Genomic DNA, 21,557 nt, shown 5'->3' on the forward strand with positions numbered 1-21,557 from the left:
TAGAGAATCAAAGTAAAAATTGACCCATGGCTTTGTCAGCTGCCAGAGAAAACATCAGCCCCAATGCTGAGCCAATAAGGCCATTTTTTCTGCTTCCTCTTGTCACCTAGAACTCCAGGAACCAAGAAATCCCAAGCAATTTAAGAAAAGAATACACAGAATTTCAGATTTAGAGTTGGGAGAGTCCTTCAAGTCATCCAACCTAATTCTCTGATTTCACAAATGACTAACTTGTCCAAGGCCACATAGGTGGTAAGAATCCGTCAGGATTTGAACCCAGATAAGTGTCATCTCTCTCTCTCTCCCTCTCTCCCCCCCCCCCCCCTCTCTCTCTCTCTCACACACACACACACACACACACACACACACACCTTTTTGATCTGAAGGCTTATTGAATGGCCACCAAGAGAGATTAGTTCTCTAAGAAGTAGGTTGATGACTCGCTGGTCCATCTGAGGTGTGGTCTTTCTAAGAGGCAGAGGATGGATTATGATCCACTGAGGTTCCTCCTAGTTGCAGGGATTGTACAGACTAGACCTGCTTTTCTTGTAAATCAGATGGTTAAAGAAGTGACTTAGCCCTTCTTGATTTCTAAGGAATGAGTTGATATGTTTAGGACAACAGCCCACAACTGGCAAAATTGGCCTTGCTAATGTGCATAATTTGCTTCCACAAAGGGACTTGGGCACTGGGAGATTCAAGCCCTGTAAGCCTCTATCTCTCTATAATTTTTTCCCTGACTTCCCTCTTCCTCCTACTCTACTTATCTCCCACTTCACTCTGTCTGGAACAGAACGCACCTGGTGATAGATGAATGAACACTACACACAATGTACTTTGTACCTTAGGAACATTTGGCCATCAAAGCAAGCAGCAAGATCCCCGGCCTGTTTCCCGCAGGTGTGAGAACATAGAGCTTTACAGAAAACAGATTTAATAAATGATGGCTGGATCCAACTGAAGTGGTAGTAGCCTCCATACCAAGTATTTGAAATATAAGATATAGGGAACAAAAACTAGGATAGGGGATTCCTTACCCATGCAAGTCAGCACCTTTCTGGCACCTCGTAGAGAAGCCTTAGGCAGCTGGGAGCTGACCAGCATTATATAACTGTATGTATCAGAGATGGGCTCTAGACCCCACTCTAGGAATTGGTAATCCTAATTCTTTTGTCTTATTTATTTTAAAAATAGTTTCACTCGTCTGCCAAAGGTGGTGACAACATCAAAAAAAATTAACTATGGCCATAAGTTATAAATGAAATGTGACAAAGACCTAGATTGAGGTCAATTTGATTTAGAAAGCTGAGGAGGGAAATGATAGTGTTTTACATGTATTTGAAGGGGTGGCACATGGAAGAAGAATTAAGTTTATTCTGCTTGATCCCAGAGGGTCAAATGAGAAGCAATAGGGAACACTGGTACAGATGATGACTTAGGCTCAATGTGAGGGAAAAAATTTCCCAAACTGTAGTTATCCCAAAATGGAACGAGCTACCAAGGGGTGGGAAATGCTCTCCCTCTTGTGTAGTGATCTTCAATCAAAGACTGATGTCCATTGATTTGGACATACCCCAATTGAAATCCCTGTGACACATGGCTTGGGTTCAAGGACTTCTTAGCATGTCCTACAGAAATTCTGTGATTCTCTAATCATAGGTATAGGGAGGAAGATCATTAGCCTCAGAGTCAAAAGACCTTTTGCCAACTGAGTGCTCCTGGTCAAGTCATTTAGCCTTGGAAAACCTTAGCTGCCTCATCTATAAAGTGGGTACATAAATATCTATTGGTAAATGCTGGTAAATCAAATAAGATAATATATGTAGAAGCATAACCTAATGAGAGATAACCAGACAAAATCAGGAGGGCTGGGTTCAAATTCAACTCACAGAACTGGGAACATGTAAAATGAAGGAGAATTGGATTATATCCCCCAAATCCCTTTCAGTTTGTATTCTATTCTATAAACAAAGGGGAACTGTTGCATCAGAGAAGTGACAAAATCAAACTTGTGTCCACTTCGGCAGCTGTTTGGAAGAGAGCCTGAAGAGGGGAGAGATTGGAAGCAGGGGGATCCCTTATGAGGGTGCTTTTCAGTCCTGCCCGACTCTTCATGGTCCCATTGGGGATTTTCTTGCAAAAGTCATGGAAGTGGTTTGCCATTTCCTTCTCCAGATCATTTTACAGCTGAGGAAACTGAGGCAAATAGGGTTAATTGACTTGCCCAGGGTCACACAGCTAGTAAGTTCCTGACACCAGATTTGAAGTCATGAAGATGAGCCTTTCTGATTCCAAACTATTGTGCCATCTAGCTGCCCCCAAACTAGGGTGCTAGCATTGTGAGTTGTTGATTATCTTTCCTTCTCGAAGGGGACCATGATATCAGAGAGGTGACATGCAAGTGAATTGGATTTCAGTGAGGGAGGTGCTGTGCAAGGTCCCCTGTCTCACTTTCTCCTCCAGAGCCACCTGGATCCAGTGGCCAGATATGGATCAGAATGATTAGAAATAGCCCTAGATGCAGCAGGAAGCCTTAAGCTTTTTCAGCTAAAGTCTTCAAAGGATCTCATTTTGGATGAAGGCATACCTATTCAGTGATTAAGGGAATAGACGGAGGATATAGTATGCTTTAGGGGAAGGTATAAATGTGGAGAGAGAGTATCTAGATGTGAATCTCAGCTGTTACTTATTATCTATATGATCATATGCAAATAATCTAATCTCTCAAGGGCTATACAAGTACAATCTATTGTATAAAAAATGTTATTTGTATAATCTAAAGGAGCAATAATAACATGGAAAAGAAGTCTGGTTTTTTGACACAAATGAAAAATGCATCAGTAATATTCTATCCCAAAATGACTGCAGCAGGTTCTGGCTTCTTCCAGTTCCTCAGACTGATCAGTTATAGTCAAATGCTTTGAATTGCTGTCTTGAGAGATGGGAGCCTGTAGTCCTATCATGGCTTAAGGCACCAGAGAGGACAATGTCCTGAGATTTGGGGATCTACAAAACCTCATGTTCTAAACAGTGGCCTAACATGTGAAAGGTAGCCTTCGTCTCTCTCGGTGGGAATTAAGACTGGGAGGTTCTCACAAAAAGAAAGCTACAAGGAAAAGAGTTCAAATAAACAAACAAACAGCAGTAAAACTTTCAGACCTTAGAAATCTTGTTTCCTGGATGGAAAAAAAAGTGGGGGGAGAGATGGATATTTTTTGAGCAAGGAGTCAGAAGGGGAGGGAAGGGGAAGGGAGGAGCAAGCAGAGTGGTTCCTGGCTGTTTGGACTGAAAGAACCATTAGATTCAAAGGCATCCTGTTACTGAAAGCCAAGTCTTGCTTTTCAAATCCAAATGGATTTCCTGATTAGCCCTCAATGGCCAAAAAAAGGAAATTTCTCTAGCTTTAAGCCATTCTTGACTCCAAAAGAAATAAGGAAAATCTATTTTTATTACCTGGGGTAGTGGAGGTTTGTGAAAAGTCAAATTGAATTTTTCTCTCCAATACAAAGAAAGTAATTCAGAGCAATGGGACAGAAACCCTCTGTATGGACCACCAGATTGTTAAGGGAATATTGCTGTTTTGTGCCTATGTGGGGACTTCCTTTTAGATTACTGAAAAGATTTCAATGAAACTGTGGATGCCCCAGAGTGAGGTAGGGGAGCGTTCCTGCCAGACTTGAGCTTGAGATGATAGGTCCCTTTCTCAAGGTTGTCCCCACTATTTTCTCTGGAAGAGAGTTCTTCTTTAATATTATAGGCACCTACATTTGCCTACATAGGCAAATTTGAGAGTAGTGACTGTGAGAGCTTTCTGGTTCATAGGTCTGGGAGCTAGGTAGGGCATAAAGATATAGGGCTAAGGTAATGGATTTTTCAGTTTGATTGATTTATATACATATATAAACACACACACACACACATATATATATACATATATATATACACACACACACACAAAGCTCTGGGCAATACTAAAGTTCAGAAAAATATTAGTTATTTTTCATCATTATTATCTCATTCTTTTTTTTTTTTTAAAATAGCTTTTTATTTATAAGATATATGCATGGGTAATTTTATAGCATTGACAATTGCCAAACCTTTTGCTCCAATTTTCCCCCTTTTTTCTCCCACCCCCTCCCTCATATGGCAGGTTGACCAATACATGTTAAATATGTTAAAGTTATTATCTCATTCTTTTATTTCTTCAGCTAGTAGAAATCCTTCTGAGAAAATCTTTTGAGATGTCTCTATACTTTAAAATGTTTTCATCTTACATATTTTAGAGATTATGAATACTGAGTTAAGTGAATCTATTAAAAATGTTGTTCTCAAATATTCATGGAAAACTGTTATCCTTGGATGAATGTGGAAAGTCTATGTCTAGTTTCTGAACAACTTATATACTGAATTCTCAAGAATATTTTGAGATCTGTATTTGTATTTCAGGATATTATCATCTATTAATTTATAAAAAGGAAAAAACCTTTTACTGTGTTAAGTCTGGCCAACAGGTCATATCTTCTTGTATTAGTATCTACTAAGACGTTAAATATTTGCCACCTATAGTGATATATAGTTCCTACTATTTTTTGAATAATCTGCATTGCTCCATAAGTCTGGGCTGCTTAAAGCTAATCTATTTGTAATTTTTGGTGGTAATGACCATAAATATTCTTGTTTCTGTGAATAAATGATCATGACTCAGTCATTATCTGGAGCTACTTTTTTGAAGTATGGTTGAGTTCATGTGGATGTCACCCTTGAAGGCCTTTTTGATTCTATACTTAAAACTTAGTTTGGTTTTCCCCAGGTATATATGCCTTCCCTAGAGAAGACCAAGGTATTTTTAAGTATAATTTTCATCCATTGGTTCAATTCGACCTCCAAGCTGCAGAACAAAGCCTTCCATCTCTATTTTTCCTTGGTGTAAGTTAAGAATTTTATAATCATTGAAATGTTATTTAGACTTGATATCATTAGAGAAACTTTCTATAGAAGAAGGAAGCCATTTAATGGGAGGGAGGACTTTGTTTTTTGGTGAAGCCATATTATTTGATGTTATCCATTTATGTGGATGTTTCAAATATTACTATTATTTAAGTTTTTCTTCTGTTGGCTCACTGAAAGCATCTCTGGGAAAAGTTTAGTGACAGGATGATAGTGATATGGATCTCATCCTGTTCCCGTATTATCATGTGTTATTACTACTACTACTACTATTATTAGGACATTCACAGGCCCCTTAAGCTCTCTGAGACTGAATTCATGTCCATAGACTATTACTGTAGTGTAGCCTGAAAGGCTACACAAGTTTTTCAGTTACAAGATCCAGTTGAAAGAGCCCTAGCAAGTCAGTAGGTCTGGTTTTACAAAAGCATTTTTCTGGCAAAGAGTCCTTTAAAGCCTAAATTAAACAGTTCAGGTTTCCCCTTGGGCAGGGCCACATCCCTTTTAGATAAGAGATTTTTCTGCCTATCAAAAATAATTGCTTTCCACCCCTAGCAAACAAAGTATAAAGGTAACATTCCTGCTTCCAAGACAAATATTCCAGTGGGACAAGTACAAGTCAGCAGGTTTGATCCTTTATCCCTAGAGCTCTGTTGAGTTGAAATGACAGCCAGAGACCCAGATACTCAGGACGAGGGCTGAGGAGAGACAACCAACATTGTCATGTCCTACTTCTCACCAGGCTCCCCTTCCAAAACCTCTCCCTTCCTGTGGCTCAACTTTCCCCTCACAGTTCAAGACCCCTTACCTTTACAGTAGGGTAAGCCATGATCCCAAAGTCCCGGCAGATTTCTGAATTGGCTTCGTCTGCACAGTCCAAGGCTGCTACGCTGAGCACAGGCCTCCAGTCTGAAATGACAAACAGTACAATGATCAGGAAGACCCACAATAGTCAGTCAGCTTCACCCATCTTTCCTGCTTGTCCCTATATTCCCTGTCAGAACTGATGAGTAAAGTCCCTTCTTTAGGAATGAGATGAGAATGATCTCTGAAGAAGGGCCAATTATTTCACACTTTGCCAACAGTAGGGAAAGGATCTCCAGGACTGCTTAGCATGGAGGGAGAAGGGACCTTGGGCACAAGGAGCAGTAGGAGCATGGAATACTACTGCCTTGGGTTTATAATCTCTGTTCTAATTACTCTTCTTCTGTGTGCATTTGCAATTAGAAGGGCTACTTTAGGTTCATTTGAACTGATTCCACCTGTGCTAAAAAACATGCAGATGGAGGAGGACATGAATAAGGAAAAGAGAAACAATGTGATCCTATAGAGACCCTATAGTTTTCCTTATAGGGATAACTCAAGCAATGGGAAACCATTCCAGTTTTGCTCAGAAAAATTAAGTAAACCAGAGCAAAGAATTGCCATGATAGTCTCCTCTTTGAGGAGTCTCAGACACCAGTATGAAACAGAGTCACAATGAAGAGAAGGGTAGAAATCTCAGGGTAATGGAGTTTGGGATAGGAGGTCCTGCCCTAGGCTAGAGACCCTACAGGTAGACTTGGCAGTTCTAAACTGATTGACTGCCCAGCTTTTTGTCTTTAGATTTCCTTAGGAGGAGATGCTTGATAGCTCCTTCATCATGAGCCTCACCCACTCCTAAACCCTGGGTGACCATGTCATACAATGCCTACAGTGCCAACAGAGGGATTCCTCAAAAGGAAGTTGCTTAGAAAATACTTCATGGCTGATTGGTTAGCTGATGAGTTGTAGAAAGAACATGGACTGTGGTAGACAGAAGTCAGGTCTCTAAGTAAGGATTCTTTGATTCTGAACCCATGTCCTGAGTGATGTACCTAAATTATGCTAAGCATTCAAGGGAAGATATGCCTTCAAGAAATTTATAATCCAATTAGTCAATACACTTACACACACCAAATAAACATTACAAGATGTAAAATAATATAATTATTGCTAGATTGCATAATATCCAGACTGTAAGTTTTGGAGAAATTCAAGAGAGGAAAAGCAATGAATTCTGTAGGGGTCAGCAAAGCTAACTAGTGAGGAAGTAGAACATTGAGCTGGGTCTTGAAGGACAGATGGAATTTAGTCGGAGAGGAGAATCTCGAGTAAGGGGAGAGAGATGAGCAAAGGAAAGGTGGTGGTTGTTAACCTAACTTTTATGGGGAAAAATCCAGACTTCCTAGGACCAAAGAATTATTTGGAGAAATATTGGGACACTGGATCAACAGGGTAGAGTCCAGATTGTGAAGGCCCTTCATTGCCAGTTTAAAGAAGAGGAACTAGTTCCCATTCAGCAACATGGAATTATGGTAGATTGCCAAGAAAATCATAAAGGAGGGAAAAGAACCCACATGTGCAAAAATATCTGTAGCAGTTGTTTTTGTGGTGGCAAAGACTTGGAAAATAAGTAGATGCCCATCAATTGGGGAATGGTTGAATAAGTTATATTTTATAAAAGTAATAGAATATTATTGTCCTACAAAAAATGATGAATAAGCTGATGTTAGAAAGACTAGAAAAATTTACATGAATTGATATTGAATGAAACAAGCAGAACCAGGAATACATTGTACACAATAATAGCAAGAATGTGCAATGATCTAACTATGAAAGACTTGCTTCTTCTCAGTGGTTCAGTGATCCAAGGAAATCCCAGCAAACTTTATAATAGAAAACACCATCTGGATCCAGAAAGAGAACTATGGAGATTGATTGTAAATTAACACATACTATATTCACTTTTTTTCTGTTTTTTTTTTCTCTCGTGTTTTTTCCCTTTTATTCTGATTTTTCTCTTTCAACGTGATTCATGAAAAAAGTGTGTTAAATAAGTTAATATACATATAGAACCAGTAAAAATAGAACAATTGATTTTTAAAAAGAATTATGGTACATTTTTATTTTTTGTTCAGTTGTGTCAAACACTTCATGACCCTATTTGGGTATTTCTTGGCAGAGATATTGGAGTGGTTTGCCATTTCCTTCTCCAGCTCATTTTATAAATGAAGAAACAGAAGTAAATAGGATTAGGGGACCCAAGATCACACAGCTAGTAAGTATCTGAGGATTTGAACTCAGGAAAATGAGCCTTTCTGTTTCCAAAACCAGTACTCTATCTACCACAACAGCTAGTTAGCCACCTTCAGAGACCCAAAGCATCAAAAGACTCTTTCATGGAGAACACAGAGAAGCAGAGAGAACCCTCCATGTGGTGTCCATGGATGCCTGAGGTGGGCTTACAGAAGCACTCTGAATCTTTTTCATATAAAGCAGTAACTCAAAAAAAGACTCAAGAAACAGGAGGTTTTAAGGGAATCTTTTTTTAAATCTTTTAACATTGTTGTTGATATAATTTGTTGTTACATTGCTTAATTTCTTCTTGTATTCTTTTTCCTTCACTAGACCTATTCGATATATGACAATTTTTTAAAGGAAAAAGAAAGAAGTGAAGAGAAAACATTCTAAACAATACTGATAAGCCACAGATTTTGGAGTTTGGTTTTCTTATTCAATTTCTAACTTTTGTCTTATTGGATTATTTAATCCATTCACATGTAAAGTGATGAGTTAGGTTCAGTTTATATTTTTATTAAGAGAATCTTTTCATATTGACAAATAGTAGGGGTCTTCTTTGGGAGCAAAAGGAGATCTTCAGTACAGTGATCCAATGTGCTCTGTTGTCTTCCCTCCCTCCTTCTAATAATATAAGCTTATTAAAGCATTATGTGAATAAGAAATAAGAAATCTGAAATCATCAACTCTTTTGAGATTTCTCAATCCTACCCTGCCCCATTATTTCATCACTACTCACAGGTTATAAAGCATTTTAAGATTTACTAGATGGCATACAGAATAGCATTCTAGGCCTGAAGACAGAAATACTCCTTTTCAAATCTGATTTCAGACACTTACAAGCTGTGTGACCCTGGGTACTTAACCATCTTTGCCTCAGTTTTCTCAGCTGTCAATTGGACTAGAGAAGGAAATAGTAAATCACTCTAGTGTCTTTGTCAAGAAAATCTCCAATGAGATCATGAAGAATTGATTAAAATGACTGAACAAACACTCAAAGATTACAAAGTCTTAAATTCTGTGAGGGAAGTGGTTTATTCTAGTTACAGATAAGGATACCAAAGATTAGAAACTTCAGAAATGATTTGCCCAAGTAGCTGAGCTGGGATTCAAATCTACTTCCTTAGAGGTAGCTAAATGGTATGGGGAATAGAGAACTGGACTTGCAGTCAAGAAGACTGGAATTCAAATCTGATTTCAGACACTTATTAGCTATGCAGCCCTCGACATAGCTTAACCTTTGTCTGCCTCAGTTCCCTCAATGGTAAAATGAGGATAATAATAGAAATTATCTTATTGTAGAGATTAAATGATATATTATTTGCAGATTTAATTAATTTTATTTCCTCCCTTCCTCTGGCTCCATATAACATCCCTCTTTTTGATCCTGACAATACCCCCAAAATTCCCATGAAATCCTTACTGCTAAGATGATTTCACAGCCTCTATTAAAGTTTTAGATCCAAAAAGAAAAGCCCTTATTATTATGGACGGTAGCATGTAATCCTACTCACAAGGGAAATTAGCAAGAATATATTTGAACTAGGGATTAACAAAGAATAACAGTTCACACTGCCATAGAATTGTAAAGCTAACAGAGAAGCTCCTTACAACTACCCTGTGAAGCAGGTAGAGAGAATTAATATTCCCATTTTTCAGATGGAAAAGCCAAAGCTCAGGGAAGTTAAGTAACTGGCCAATCATCTCCCATCTGGGAAACATTTTGAACCAGAATCTGAGTCTAGTATTCTTTCCATTCCACCATATGGACAGAAAGCCCATGAACTGACTGTTTAATGGCCAACATTGCCTGCTCCAAGAGAATTGAGAATAAATGATAAGATATAGTAGAAGATAAGAATGACTTACATTGGAGTAATTTAGGAAGCTTTTACTTTCTCCCCCTTTCCCACAGTCTTCTTGCCCAAATGACAGATCTTTGCTAGTGGGTAGCTGGATGGTGCAGGGGATAGAACACCAGGCATGAACTCAGAAAGGTTCATCTTCATTGGTTCAAATCTGGCCTCAGATACTAGCTGTGTGACCTTCTGTCACTTAACCCCATTTACCTTGGTTTTCTCAACTGTAAGATGAGCTGGAGAATGAAATGGCAAACTATTCCAGTGTCCTTGCTAGAAAACCCCAAATGTGATCATGAAGAGTTGGACATGACTGAATAACAACAACAAAATAACAAAATCTAGCAGAAATAACAATTTATTAATAGATAGCAGTTATATAGTGCCTTATTAATGATAATAAAAAACAAGATTTATGTATTACTTTAAAGTTTACATATGAGAAAGAAGGGAGGTGGCAATTATAAAGGAATCCTAACTCAAACACAAGGCAGGGATAGTGGTTTACCATTCTTTCCCATGATCCCCAAATTCCATCCAACCATTCACTATTCTCATCTGTAAAATGGGGACCATAATACCACCTGCCTCTCAAGGCTGTTGTCAGAATCAAATGAGATGATAATTATAAAGCATTTAGCACAATGACTGGCACACAGTGTTATATAAATGTTAGCTATTATTAGCTATTATTATCTCTCTTCTTAGGGAGGGACTAACCTCCCCACATCCGTGGTCACACAGTAACAGCTTAAGTTCAGCCAAATACTCACACAAGCTGGTTTGCATCAACATTTAGCAATATTTATGGAATAGCCGTTCACACAGGGTGTGGAGTTAGGCCAAGGAGTAATCCTGGGAAAAATTTTCCTTACCAGGAGGCAAATCTATGCTCCTTCCTCTCCTGAGTGATAGCTTTCAGAGATCCCCAAATCCCTGTGCTAGCAGTTTAAATTGATTCCCTGGACCCACTGAAGGGAAAAAGCAATTGCCTGGGGACTGGGATGCAGTTAAGCAAGTAACAGACCAATTAGAAACTACTAATCCTACCTCCAAAGACAGTAACTACAGCTACATTGGGCCATATTCTTTTTTTCCCCCCAAAACAGAGAGCTCCAAGAAGCTGGGGATGTACCACCCCAACTCCTCTGTTTTTCAGGTTGCCCATCAAAGTGTACAGGAAAAGGGAAGTCTGAAGTACTTTTTTGGAAATAGGAAGACACAAGTCCACTTAATTCACCTTGATTGTGAGGGTAAGGGATGCTAATGAGAGCATAAGAGCAATCTATATTGTTAAGGACCATGGCTAGGTGAAGGGGCAGGTCAATTCTCCGAGAGCCTCCACAGCTGTGAATCATAACATCTGAAGGAGGTGCAAAGCAGCCTTTACTGACACAGGTGTTGCTTGTGGATTGGAATGAAATAAATTGGAGGCAGAGGGAAGAGGAGAGAGGTCAGAGAACAACTGCCTCTCAGTAGGGAGGTCAGAGAACAACAACTGCCTCTCAGTCTCCTTATATTATCATCATCCTTTCACATGAAAAGCCCCATTCTACAGGTCCGAGTTAGACCTCCAGCAGCCACAGGCAGGTGGCTCCTGTATCACAATAGTATGCAGGAGAAACAACCTAATATAATGGAAAACATTAATCAGAAAGACCTAAGTTCAAATCCAGCCTTAGGCAACTTACTAACTGTGTGGCTTTGGACAAGTCATTTAAACTGTTTGCCTCAATTTCCTCATCTGTAAAATGGAGAAAATAATAGCACCTTCCTCCCAGTATTGTTATGAAGCTAAAAAGAAATAATCATTGTAAAGCACTTGGCACAGTGCCTGGCACAAATAAGTGCTAGCTGTCAGCTTCTATTATTAAATCACTTAACTGCTCTGATATTCACTGTACTAAAAATTCAATCGTACCATAGGTTTAGAGTTGGATGAGACCTTAGATGGTCAACTGGTCCACCCCTTCCTTTTACAGATGAGAAATCTAAGGCTCACAGAAGTGAACAAGTTATTCTCTTCCTCCCCTAAATCTCCTCGCTCAACTCTCTTCCTCCTCTAAATTGAAAAAATAACCTTTTCAAGGACAGGTACTGTCTTTTTTTGTTGTTGTTTCTCTCTTAGCATCCCAGCCCAAGAATTTAATGTTTGTCAAATTGAATTAGTTCCTCTCCTTTCCAACGACCAGCAGGGAGTAAGAGGAAAACAGCAGTTCAACCCCTGACTGCCATTGCCTCCTATAAGTTACTGCCCACTAGAAAGGGATCAGTTGGAGAGAACTAGATGGTTTGGGCATCTTGTTCTAGGAAGCATGCACTTGACTGGAGTTGGCTGGAGGATATTACATGGGAGATCAGGTTAGAGCAAAGCTTCCTCTAAACTCATCTCAATAAAGAAAGGGGAAGTAGGAATGGGGTGGAGGGGCATGGATAATAGCCAAGCTTAGGTCATCTGCACAAAAATAGCTAGGCAGATTCATTTCTATGATGGCACAGTTTCACTGTGAGAGTCCCTCTCTAAAAGTCCAGGTTACAGTTCCACTCTCAACCCCATCATTGATTCTTTCCCATTTTTTCTGAGTATAGCTTGTTTGGAAGGAGGGTTTTTTTTGGTTATTGTTGTTTTGTTGTTGTTTGTTTGTTTGTTTTTGGCATGCTATCTCTCCCATTAGATTGTAAAATCCCTAAGGGAAGGACTGATTTTTGCTTTTTTAAAAAATTCCCAATAGGTCTTTTTCAGGTGTATCTGACTCTTAATGGATCATACTATGTATAGGGTTTTCCTGGCAAAGACTGGCTTGCCATTTCCTTCTCCAGTGGATGAGGGCAAACAGAAATTAATTGACTTGTTCAGAGTCACACAACTAATAAGTGTCTGAGGCTGGATTTGAACTCAAGTCTTCCTGACTATAAACTCATTATTTTATTCTCTGAGTCCCCTAGCTCTACACATAGTAGGCTGGCGTAGTATACCCTCAATAAATATTACTTAATTGATTAATTGACTGACACACACACGGAAAGAGGGAAAGCCCAATTGTTCTCTGGGATAGTATCTCCTTGATGAAGGCTTGAAGTAGAAGATCAGATTCTTACTACTATTTCTTCGAATCATCACAACCTTTTCCTTTGGAGGCAAGCTAGGGAAAAAGACAGATGAGGCTGGAAACAGAGAAGGCTTCTAGCTAATTCTTTCTTCCTATAGCTAAAAACCACTGGCCTGTATTGCTAAGACATTCTATGACAAAGATTTCACTGAAATAGGATTTCACTGTAGTCCTAACAGCCCAACACCAAGATTGCTATAAAAGGAAGGACAGAAATGGTAAAGCATGATTCCCTCTCCAGTTATAATAGTCTATTGAAAATGACAAATATGTTTGACATTACTAGTAGTACTCACAAGGTACCAGTCCCTGCCTTCAAAAAGATTTCATTCTACATGGAAGATAGATATAAAGACAAAGAAATACAAGATGCCCAACGAGGTTATAAGCTCAATGTTTTACACGCAGCAGGCACTAGATTTCCTCATCTCTGACATGAAACCATGCAGCTATTAGTACCTGGTGATGTTGTCAGGAAGAGGTTAATCTTTGTCAGGTGCTCCAAAATCCTGAGATGAAAAATATTACGCTGAAGTGTTAGTGCCTATATCTTAATGGGCACTAATGATATTTAAATGTCTTGCTGAAACACTAATTGTTTTGGATTTTACTATTCATAGGACCATTATCAGTAATAATAATAATAGGAAGGAGTTTTTTCCCCCCCACCTGTTACATCAATCAAATACAGGTACATTTGAGTTAGAGTTAAGCCCTGTCTGAATAGGAATGCCTCTTGGGGAAAGGTGCTTTCAAATTGCCTGGTGACTCAGGTGCAGTGTTTTTGAATGTCTAACAGCATCAGCATGTCCTATGATGTGAGCCCAAACCTGAGCTCTGGTAGGAAAACACTCTGTGGTGTTATGATTGCCCTGGACAGGGCAATTCTGTGATTCTGTCATTTCTCCTAAAGCAGCACAGGAGGTGGGACTCAAGGGAAGCTAGCATAGCTATGAAATTAGCTGGCCAGCACTTATATAGTCCTTGAAAGCTTACAAAGCACTTTATACATGTTATTTCATTTGATCCTTACAATGATCCTGTGAGATCTGTGCTATTATTATCCCCATTTTACAGAAGAGGAAGCTGAGGCTGGAGGAAGTTAAATGATTTTCCCAGGGTCACAATGAATGTACGTGTTTGAGGCAAAATCTAAATTCAGGTCTTCTTGATTTTAAGTATGGCATCTTACTAACTACCACTATGTACCCTGTTACTGAAAGAGACATAACAAGCTTGAGGGAATACTTTATCACAAAGTCACCCTGTCAGGTTATTTTCCCCAAAGAACATAAGCTTCTTGAGGGAAGCCATTGTCTCCCCCTTGCCTGGAATGCATATCCTTTTTACCTCAACCTCTCCTTATCTTCAATATTCAGCTCAAATGCCATATGCTGAAGCACAAGACCATTCATGGTCTTCCAACTGCAAGGGGGGCCTCTAAAATTATCTTGCATTCATCTCATACATAGCATTTTGTATATATCCTTTCTTCCCTCTTAGAATATAAGTTCTGTGACCACAGGGGCTCTTTCACTGTTATCATTATTTTCGACTCAAGGTTAGCACAAAGCCCGGCATCTTTTCTTCCTTCCCTCCTTCCTACTCCATTTCTCCCATCCTCTCTCGCTTCTTCCTTCCCTCCTTTTCTTCCCTCTTTATTTTCTTTCTTCCTTCCCTCTTCCTTTCCTTCTTCCCTTCCTTTCTTCCCTCCCTCTTCTTTCTTTCTTTCTCTCTTTTTTTCTTTCTCTGTTTCTTTCTTTTTTTTTCTTCCTCCCTCCCTCCTTCCCTCTCTCACTCCTTCATTTCCTCCCTTCCTTTTTTCCTTCCTCCCTTCCTTCCTTCTTTCCTCCCTTTCTTCTTTTCTTCCCTCCCTCCCTTACTTCTTTCCTTCCAAGGTTTCTTCCTTCTGTTCCTTTTTCCTCTTCCTCCTCCTCCTCCTTTTCTTCCTTTGTCTACTTATAAGTGTCTACACACTTATCTGTGTGTGTATGTTGTGTCTGTATTTGCTAAATTTAATATTACCAAGTGTCAAAATGTTTTGGGTTCTTTTTTTTTTGTACATAGCATATACAGATTTATGAAGGGGGACAGAATCATAATGGTGAATTACTAATAAGGTAAATCTCTTCTAAATACAGATCAGTACATTCTCTTCAACATACAGTCTTGAGTAAACTGGAAAAGTTAAGTATCTTCCCTAGATTCACAGAATCAGAATGCATCAGAATCTTCCTGACTCTAAGGCCAACTCTCCATCCTTCAGGCCAACACTATCTCTCATCAAAATATATAGTATAATGTATAACATATATGAGATTGCTTGCTGTCTTGGGGAGGGAGGGAAGAAGGGAGGGAAGAGAAAAATTTGGAACTCAAAATCTTACAAAAATGGATGGTGAAAACTATCTTTATATGTAATTGAAAAATAAAAATAAAACACTATTGAAAGAAAAACCAAAACAATAATATAAAAAAGAAGCAATAGATATAAAAGACAAAAAAAGATTGTCAAAAAAGTGATCTGTAAGAAATAATGACAAGGGTGGCTTCTAAAAAGCCTGCAAAAACTTATATGATGCAGGGTAAAATGAGCACAACCAGAGAACAATTTTTATGATGACAATATTGTACAGACAGACAATTTTGAAGGAATTAAACACTCTGACAAGTGCAATCACCAACCACAATTCAATTATGGACCAATGATGAAGCCTTCTGCCTACCTCCTGACTGAGAAATCATGGACTTGAGATGCAGAATTACACATAAAAATTTTGGACATGGTCAATATGAGAATTCGTTTTGCTTGACTGTGCGTATTTGCTAGGAATGTTTTGTTTTTGTTTTTTCAGTTAGAGAAATGGCTGTATGGAAAAAATATTAATTGGGGGAAAAAAAGAAAAGATAAAAAAACAGATTCCAGTCATAGTACTGAGGTCTAAATATGGTCAATACAGGCAGGGCAAAGGGAACAAGTCATTTTTCTTCTCACTAGCTTCTCATTATCAACTGATAGGTTTTAAATGAAAACTGCCTAATCCTGACTCTAAGGCCAACTCTCCATCCTTCAGGCCAACACTCTCTCTCATCAAAATATATAGTATAATGTATATTATTATATTATACATGATACATTATATTACTATATATTATAGGCAAGAAGTAAGGTAGATATAATCTAGGGATAACTGTGGCTGAGAGACCAGTATGAGCTTCTTACCTCTCTTTATCATTCTCTTCATACCACTACCACTTCCCCCACACCCACTATTTCCCTTAAGTGGAAGAAGACGCGTGCCATATTCCTAGGAACCCAGCTCTTTGCTGACCAGGAATCGGGCTCTGCCTCAGAGAGCCACCTTAAGTTTGGCAAACCCCACACAGGAGTAGGCTGGGTCAGTATCTGGGTGTATATTTCAAGGGGTGCAGGAGGTTGGGCTGGTGAGTCAGCTGGAAAGAAGTGCTTCACTCCTGAACCCTCAGATGGAAGAGATATCATAGACAATGATTGTCTGGTTCTATAACCTGGCTCTACAGAATCAATGACTTAGATTTGAAAGGGATGTTTGAGGTCATTTAATTCAACTCTCAATTTACAATTAGAGAAACCAAGACCTAGAGAGATAGTGATCTGCCTAAGTGTCACATAGTGATATATAAGAGCAGAACCGGAATTTGAAAACAGACCCTCTTGATTTCAAATCCTGTGCCCCTTCCATTGTACCACAAAGTTTTTCAGCTCATTCAACCCCTCTTACCCAAAAGTCTTTCGAGTATGAACAGAGAATAGGATTTCCCTTTCTCCTAACTATGTTGTGACACATAATATGTTTCTTTGACTTTACTCAGCTTCTGTCACTTCAATTCCATACTAGGCATTCATTACTTCCTGCCCTGACCCATCATGGGCTGACATCACTGAAGTACTTTAGTCAAAGGCCTTGCTCAAAGGTAGATGAATTTTTTGCAATGGGGAACATACATATTTTTGTGTCAATAAATAACTGGGAGAATGCAATTAATGCTTAAGTGAAATTATAAGACTTTTTGTAAAATCTAAATTTTTAAAACTGAGTCCATCTCTGTGAAGTAGAAAGAGATTAGGATTTAGGGTCAGGAGGATCTAAATTCAAAACCTCTATCTGCCATTTATGAGCTATATGACAATAGGAAAACCACTTTACTTTTCTGAGTCTCCAGTATAAAAATAAAGGAGTAGGCTCAGATGGGCCTGAAAGTATATTCCAATTCTAGATCTATAATCACTGCTATGATCTGATAAAAATATCATAATACCTGAACTCTAGTGAGACACTATTTGGATCTGGAAACCAGTGTGCCACCAAATGAACTGTAATCCATTCAGCAGGGGCCTAGCTTCATCCTATCTCCATAAGTTCGAGTCTTTCTCTGGTCCTTGATATCAGTATTTCAAATAGAGTTCTGTGAGACTCCCACTTTTAATTACAAAACAGTGGCCAGTTTGGAGACAGTGAACAAGAAGCAAAGATAGAACAATTTGTGGCAGCCTTAGAAGATTTTGATTCAAGGTAAAAAAAAAAAAGTAAATCTGATGATTTTTTTTGAAGAAAGGGGAACAGGATCAGAAAATTAGAAAATATATTAGTTACCTTGAGAAAAAAATTCTAATTTTTTATTATGACCTTTGTTATCCTCAGTGTTGGGAAAGCCTAAGGTTGGGACCAGAGGACTAAGTTAGGAGTGGGGAAATGCTCACAAGGAAAAAGAAATAAAATATCAAAAAGAGATTAGATGTGAAAGAAGAAAAAGTGCTTCAGAACAAGGAAGTGAGGATGGGCTAGTCAGAAAAGTTTCTATTAGAGTGAAGTACCAGAACATAGCTAAGCAATAAAGAAAGGGGGTTAAATGAAGGAATACATCAGTTATGATCTCTGTGATCTAACAGAAAAATTTTTTCTATCCTCAGTGACACAATTACAGAATTATGGATGGACAGAGTGCTAAGGAGGAGGTAAATGATTCAAAGGAAACATGTCAACACAAGGGATCTGTGACAGATGGGACAGGAAGAGGAAACAGTACGGGGTTCAGAAAGGTATATGAAGTGAAAACAGCAGTAGCTCTTAAAGTACTTAAGAAAACTGCCATCAATCTGGGGAGAGAGACAGAGACAGAGTCAGAGAGAGAGAGAAAGAGACAGACAGACAGACACAGACACACAGAGAGAGACAGACAAGAAGAGACAGAGGCAGAGAGAAAGAGAGGAGCTAGAGAGAGAGACAGATAGAAAGATAGAGACAGAGAGAGAGAGAGAGAGACAGAGAGACAGAAAGAGACAGAAAGAGAGAGACAGAGAGAGGAGTTAGAGGCCCAGAATCCTAGTTAACAGAAAAGAAAAGACCTGGGCCAAGAATAAGAGTTGATGTGGGGCTGGGAAGAAAGAGAGGAAAAAGAGACAGGCCTGGAAATAATAAAGCTGAGGGCTGTGTGGGGGGGATGGGAGGAGGCACATTTAGGGGAAGAAGAAGGATGCTTGACCAGAGAGGAGAGTGAGAGAGCAATTCCTTGCAGTGAAGGGAATGGGTGGGTGGGGAGAGGAGGAGAGCAACGCCATCGAAGAAGAGAGCCCGGGGAAGGAGAGAGGAAGAAAAGGCTCCTGACTGCAAGCTACGGAGGAGTCCCGGGGGCTGGTGGGCCCGGGGAGCCCGGGACTGCCCCGGCCGAGGGCTGGGATGGGGAGCAGCCGCTCACCTTTGACTTCGTTGGCCAGGGCTTTCCATTTGGGGGCGAAGGCGATGCAGTGTCCGCACCAGGAGGCGAAGAACTCCACCACCCAGGAGCTGGGGGAGCCCAGGACAGTTGACTTCAAGGAGCTATCCGTTAGCAGCACCAGGGGGTCTTGGGCCGAGTAGAGCATGGCGCGTAGTCGCGCCGCGTCCGCCTCGGGTACCAGGAGCGCGGCGAGCAGCAGCAGCACAAGCGGCCGCCGGAACGCTCCGGAGCCGGAGTCCGGGCCCATGGTGGCGGCGGAGCAGCGGCCGCGCCTCCCCATTCTCGGCAGGCGCCCGCTGCCAGCGGCTGCAGACAAGTTTGCAATCAGTCCGGAGCTGCCGAAGCGCAGCGGCCGGCCGCAGCCGGGTACTCCAACAGTCTGGCTGCCTGCGCCCGCCCTCCACAAGGAGGAGCGAGGAGACTCCTCCCCCTCCAAAGTTCCGCCCAGCAAGGCCGAAGCTGTCTGGAAGGGGGGCCCTTCTTCTTCATTTCCCTTTCCCCTTTCCCCCTTCCGTCCAAAGAGGCAGCTCTGAATCTGGGGAACGGGGGAGGATCCAAGTTTACGTGTGCGTATCGTTCTTGATATCTATTGGACACTGATGTAGGGGTGCCCCAGTCCCAAGACCTTTTCAAGGGTGCCCTTCCATGCTGGGCACAGAGCACTGGCCCGACTTCTCAACAGGTAGTTCTCCCATTTGGAGCCCTTAGCACATCTTCCCCACCCCAGTTCCTCTCCCCCACAGCTCTGCCATCCCCGGCCTCAAAGTCCGGGGCTGAGCCTTGCCAAGAAAGGCAGGGCACGATTGGGAAGGAGCCCTCTGCCTTGTAGAACCTGCTTTTGGCCTGGGAGGCAGCAGAAACGCCACTCGGTCGTTGGGGTTGGCTCTCCTTTTTTGATAGATAAAGAGAAAATAAGCTCTGCTTTCCTAGGGCCAGAGGCACTTCACAGCCCCATCTCAATAATTTCTTCTCTCCACCATGAAGCTTGAGGAGAGCCAAGAGCTGAGGTTTGAACTTGTGTCCTTCCTTGACATGAGTTAAGCCCCTCTCATTATTTATTTTGGACCTCTGTTCTGTATTGGGCTTCTAGTGTTTGTTTACAGGCTTCTTTCACAGGACCAGCCCTTGGCAAAATGGAAAAGATAAGCCACTTCCGACATTATTCCTGTAGCTCCTTCTCTTACCTCTCTTCTTCGGGACACTGAAGTCACACCTGCCATTCCACGGTTTTTCAAGATCCCTTCTGCCTTCACTTTGCCACCTCAGCCAGCCCTCCCCACCCCTTAGAACCAGGGTTCTGGATCTTAAGGATCTTTTGCTCTTACTGTTTTCTTTACCTGTTCAGTCTGCTGAATCCCTACCTAAACTTTAATGACCCTACTCTAAAAAAACTTTCCTTATTCCCCAATTCAGATCTCACATAGTATTGTAATTGATGCTTCTTTTTTGTCTCATCTTTGTGGGAACCAGAAGGACCCTAGGAGTTTCCTTACATGAGGAGACAGAAATATCAGGAGAATCTATCATTAGACCCCTACTCAGCAACTAGAATTTCCTTTTTAGGTCAACTACTCATTCCCAACCCCATTCACAAGGCACAAGTGCTCAACATTTCAGAGTTTGTGGGATACCACTGGAAATAAAGTTGCCTCAGTATTTTCTAGATTAAAGGAGAGGGAAATAGTGAGATCTACATATAAACATGCAGGTTTGGAATTTTTTCTCATTTACATGACTTTGAGATCGGAGACTTTCCACTCCCCATGTGAGGCATAAAAAGTCATTGCAATTAAGCTTAATTCTTGAGGTGCAGGGCTTCTGGTCACCATGCATTTGGTGCAATTGGATACTTGAGCCAGGATTATTTATGGACTTGAAGGCAAGCAACAGCTGATTTTGGGATTGGGGTCTGCCATACTTCAGCAACCATTAGCAAATTTGTTGGTGGACCAAAAAACAAAATTAAAAATAAAATTTTAAAAAAGGAACAAGAGCCAAGATTGAAATCAGGGCTTTCATGAATCTGAGGCATTTGGTAGCCAGTTAAATCCTGGAGCAGAAATAAGAACAGCTGGGACTAGGTAGTTACTGAAAATCCTTTCCGGTTCGTGATGGAGCTTTAGAAGACAAAATACAATTCCTTTATTTTCCTTGCATATCATTTCTTACCTTGAGAGGGGTCCCGAACCCAAAACTTATTTTTGTAATGAGTGTGGGCATTTGGGGGTACCTCCTACCCCAGAACTTCAGAGATCTAGAAAGATAAATATGAAGAGTAATGGCTAGAAATAGAAAATTTCACATAAGGATGCCTATACTCATTTTCTTTCATTTTTTACTTCTTTCAATGAATTATGTGGCCATGATATGCTGAGTCCTTGTGTCTAGTGAATGGGGATGTAGTTGACTGAAAAATAAGACTCCAGATGGTAGGTAGGGGCTCTGGAATGATAGATTCTGTGTTCCTGATATTTTGAGTAGTATTCTGTGTCATCTCCTAGCCAAATTCCTAACCCAATTAGAAATCCAGTTGCTCATCCATATGAAGGTGGGAGGAGTAATCTAGGCATTTGCTGGCTGAGTGCTCTCTAGCGATCAGTAGTGACGCCACAACCTTTTGGTATGTTACCACTGGATCTGTACTAGATAGACACTGGGGTTACCAAAGGCCTGGTTGCTCAAGGAGGATGTCACCTAGTGGACAACCTAGATATAATACTCCTTTGATGGATGATTGATACAGTATCATACTGCCTTTCTATATAGGCTTAAAGAAAACAGGACC

General features: G+C 40.4%; 1 protein-coding gene across 1 annotated transcript in view; it reads right to left on the minus strand.

Annotated features, from left to right (window-relative positions):
* The window catches only part of QSOX1 (quiescin sulfhydryl oxidase 1), a 60,475-nt gene extending 41,136 nt beyond the window's left edge, over window positions 1-19,339 (minus strand). Inside the window, exons 1-2 of the mRNA XM_051998843.1 lie at window positions 18,752-19,339; window positions 5,756-5,856 (exon numbers count right to left, since the gene is read on the minus strand). Coding sequence (XP_051854803.1) covers window positions 5,756-5,856; window positions 18,752-19,052 — 402 coding nt within the window. The 5' untranslated portion in view covers window positions 19,053-19,339. The remainder of the gene's footprint in view (window positions 1-5,755; window positions 5,857-18,751) is intronic.
* Window positions 19,340-21,557: the final 2,218 nt, after the last annotated feature.

This window comes from Antechinus flavipes, chromosome 4 (genome assembly GCF_016432865.1).
Source record: "Antechinus flavipes isolate AdamAnt ecotype Samford, QLD, Australia chromosome 4, AdamAnt_v2, whole genome shotgun sequence".
NCBI lineage: Eukaryota > Metazoa > Chordata > Mammalia > Dasyuromorphia > Dasyuridae > Antechinus > Antechinus flavipes.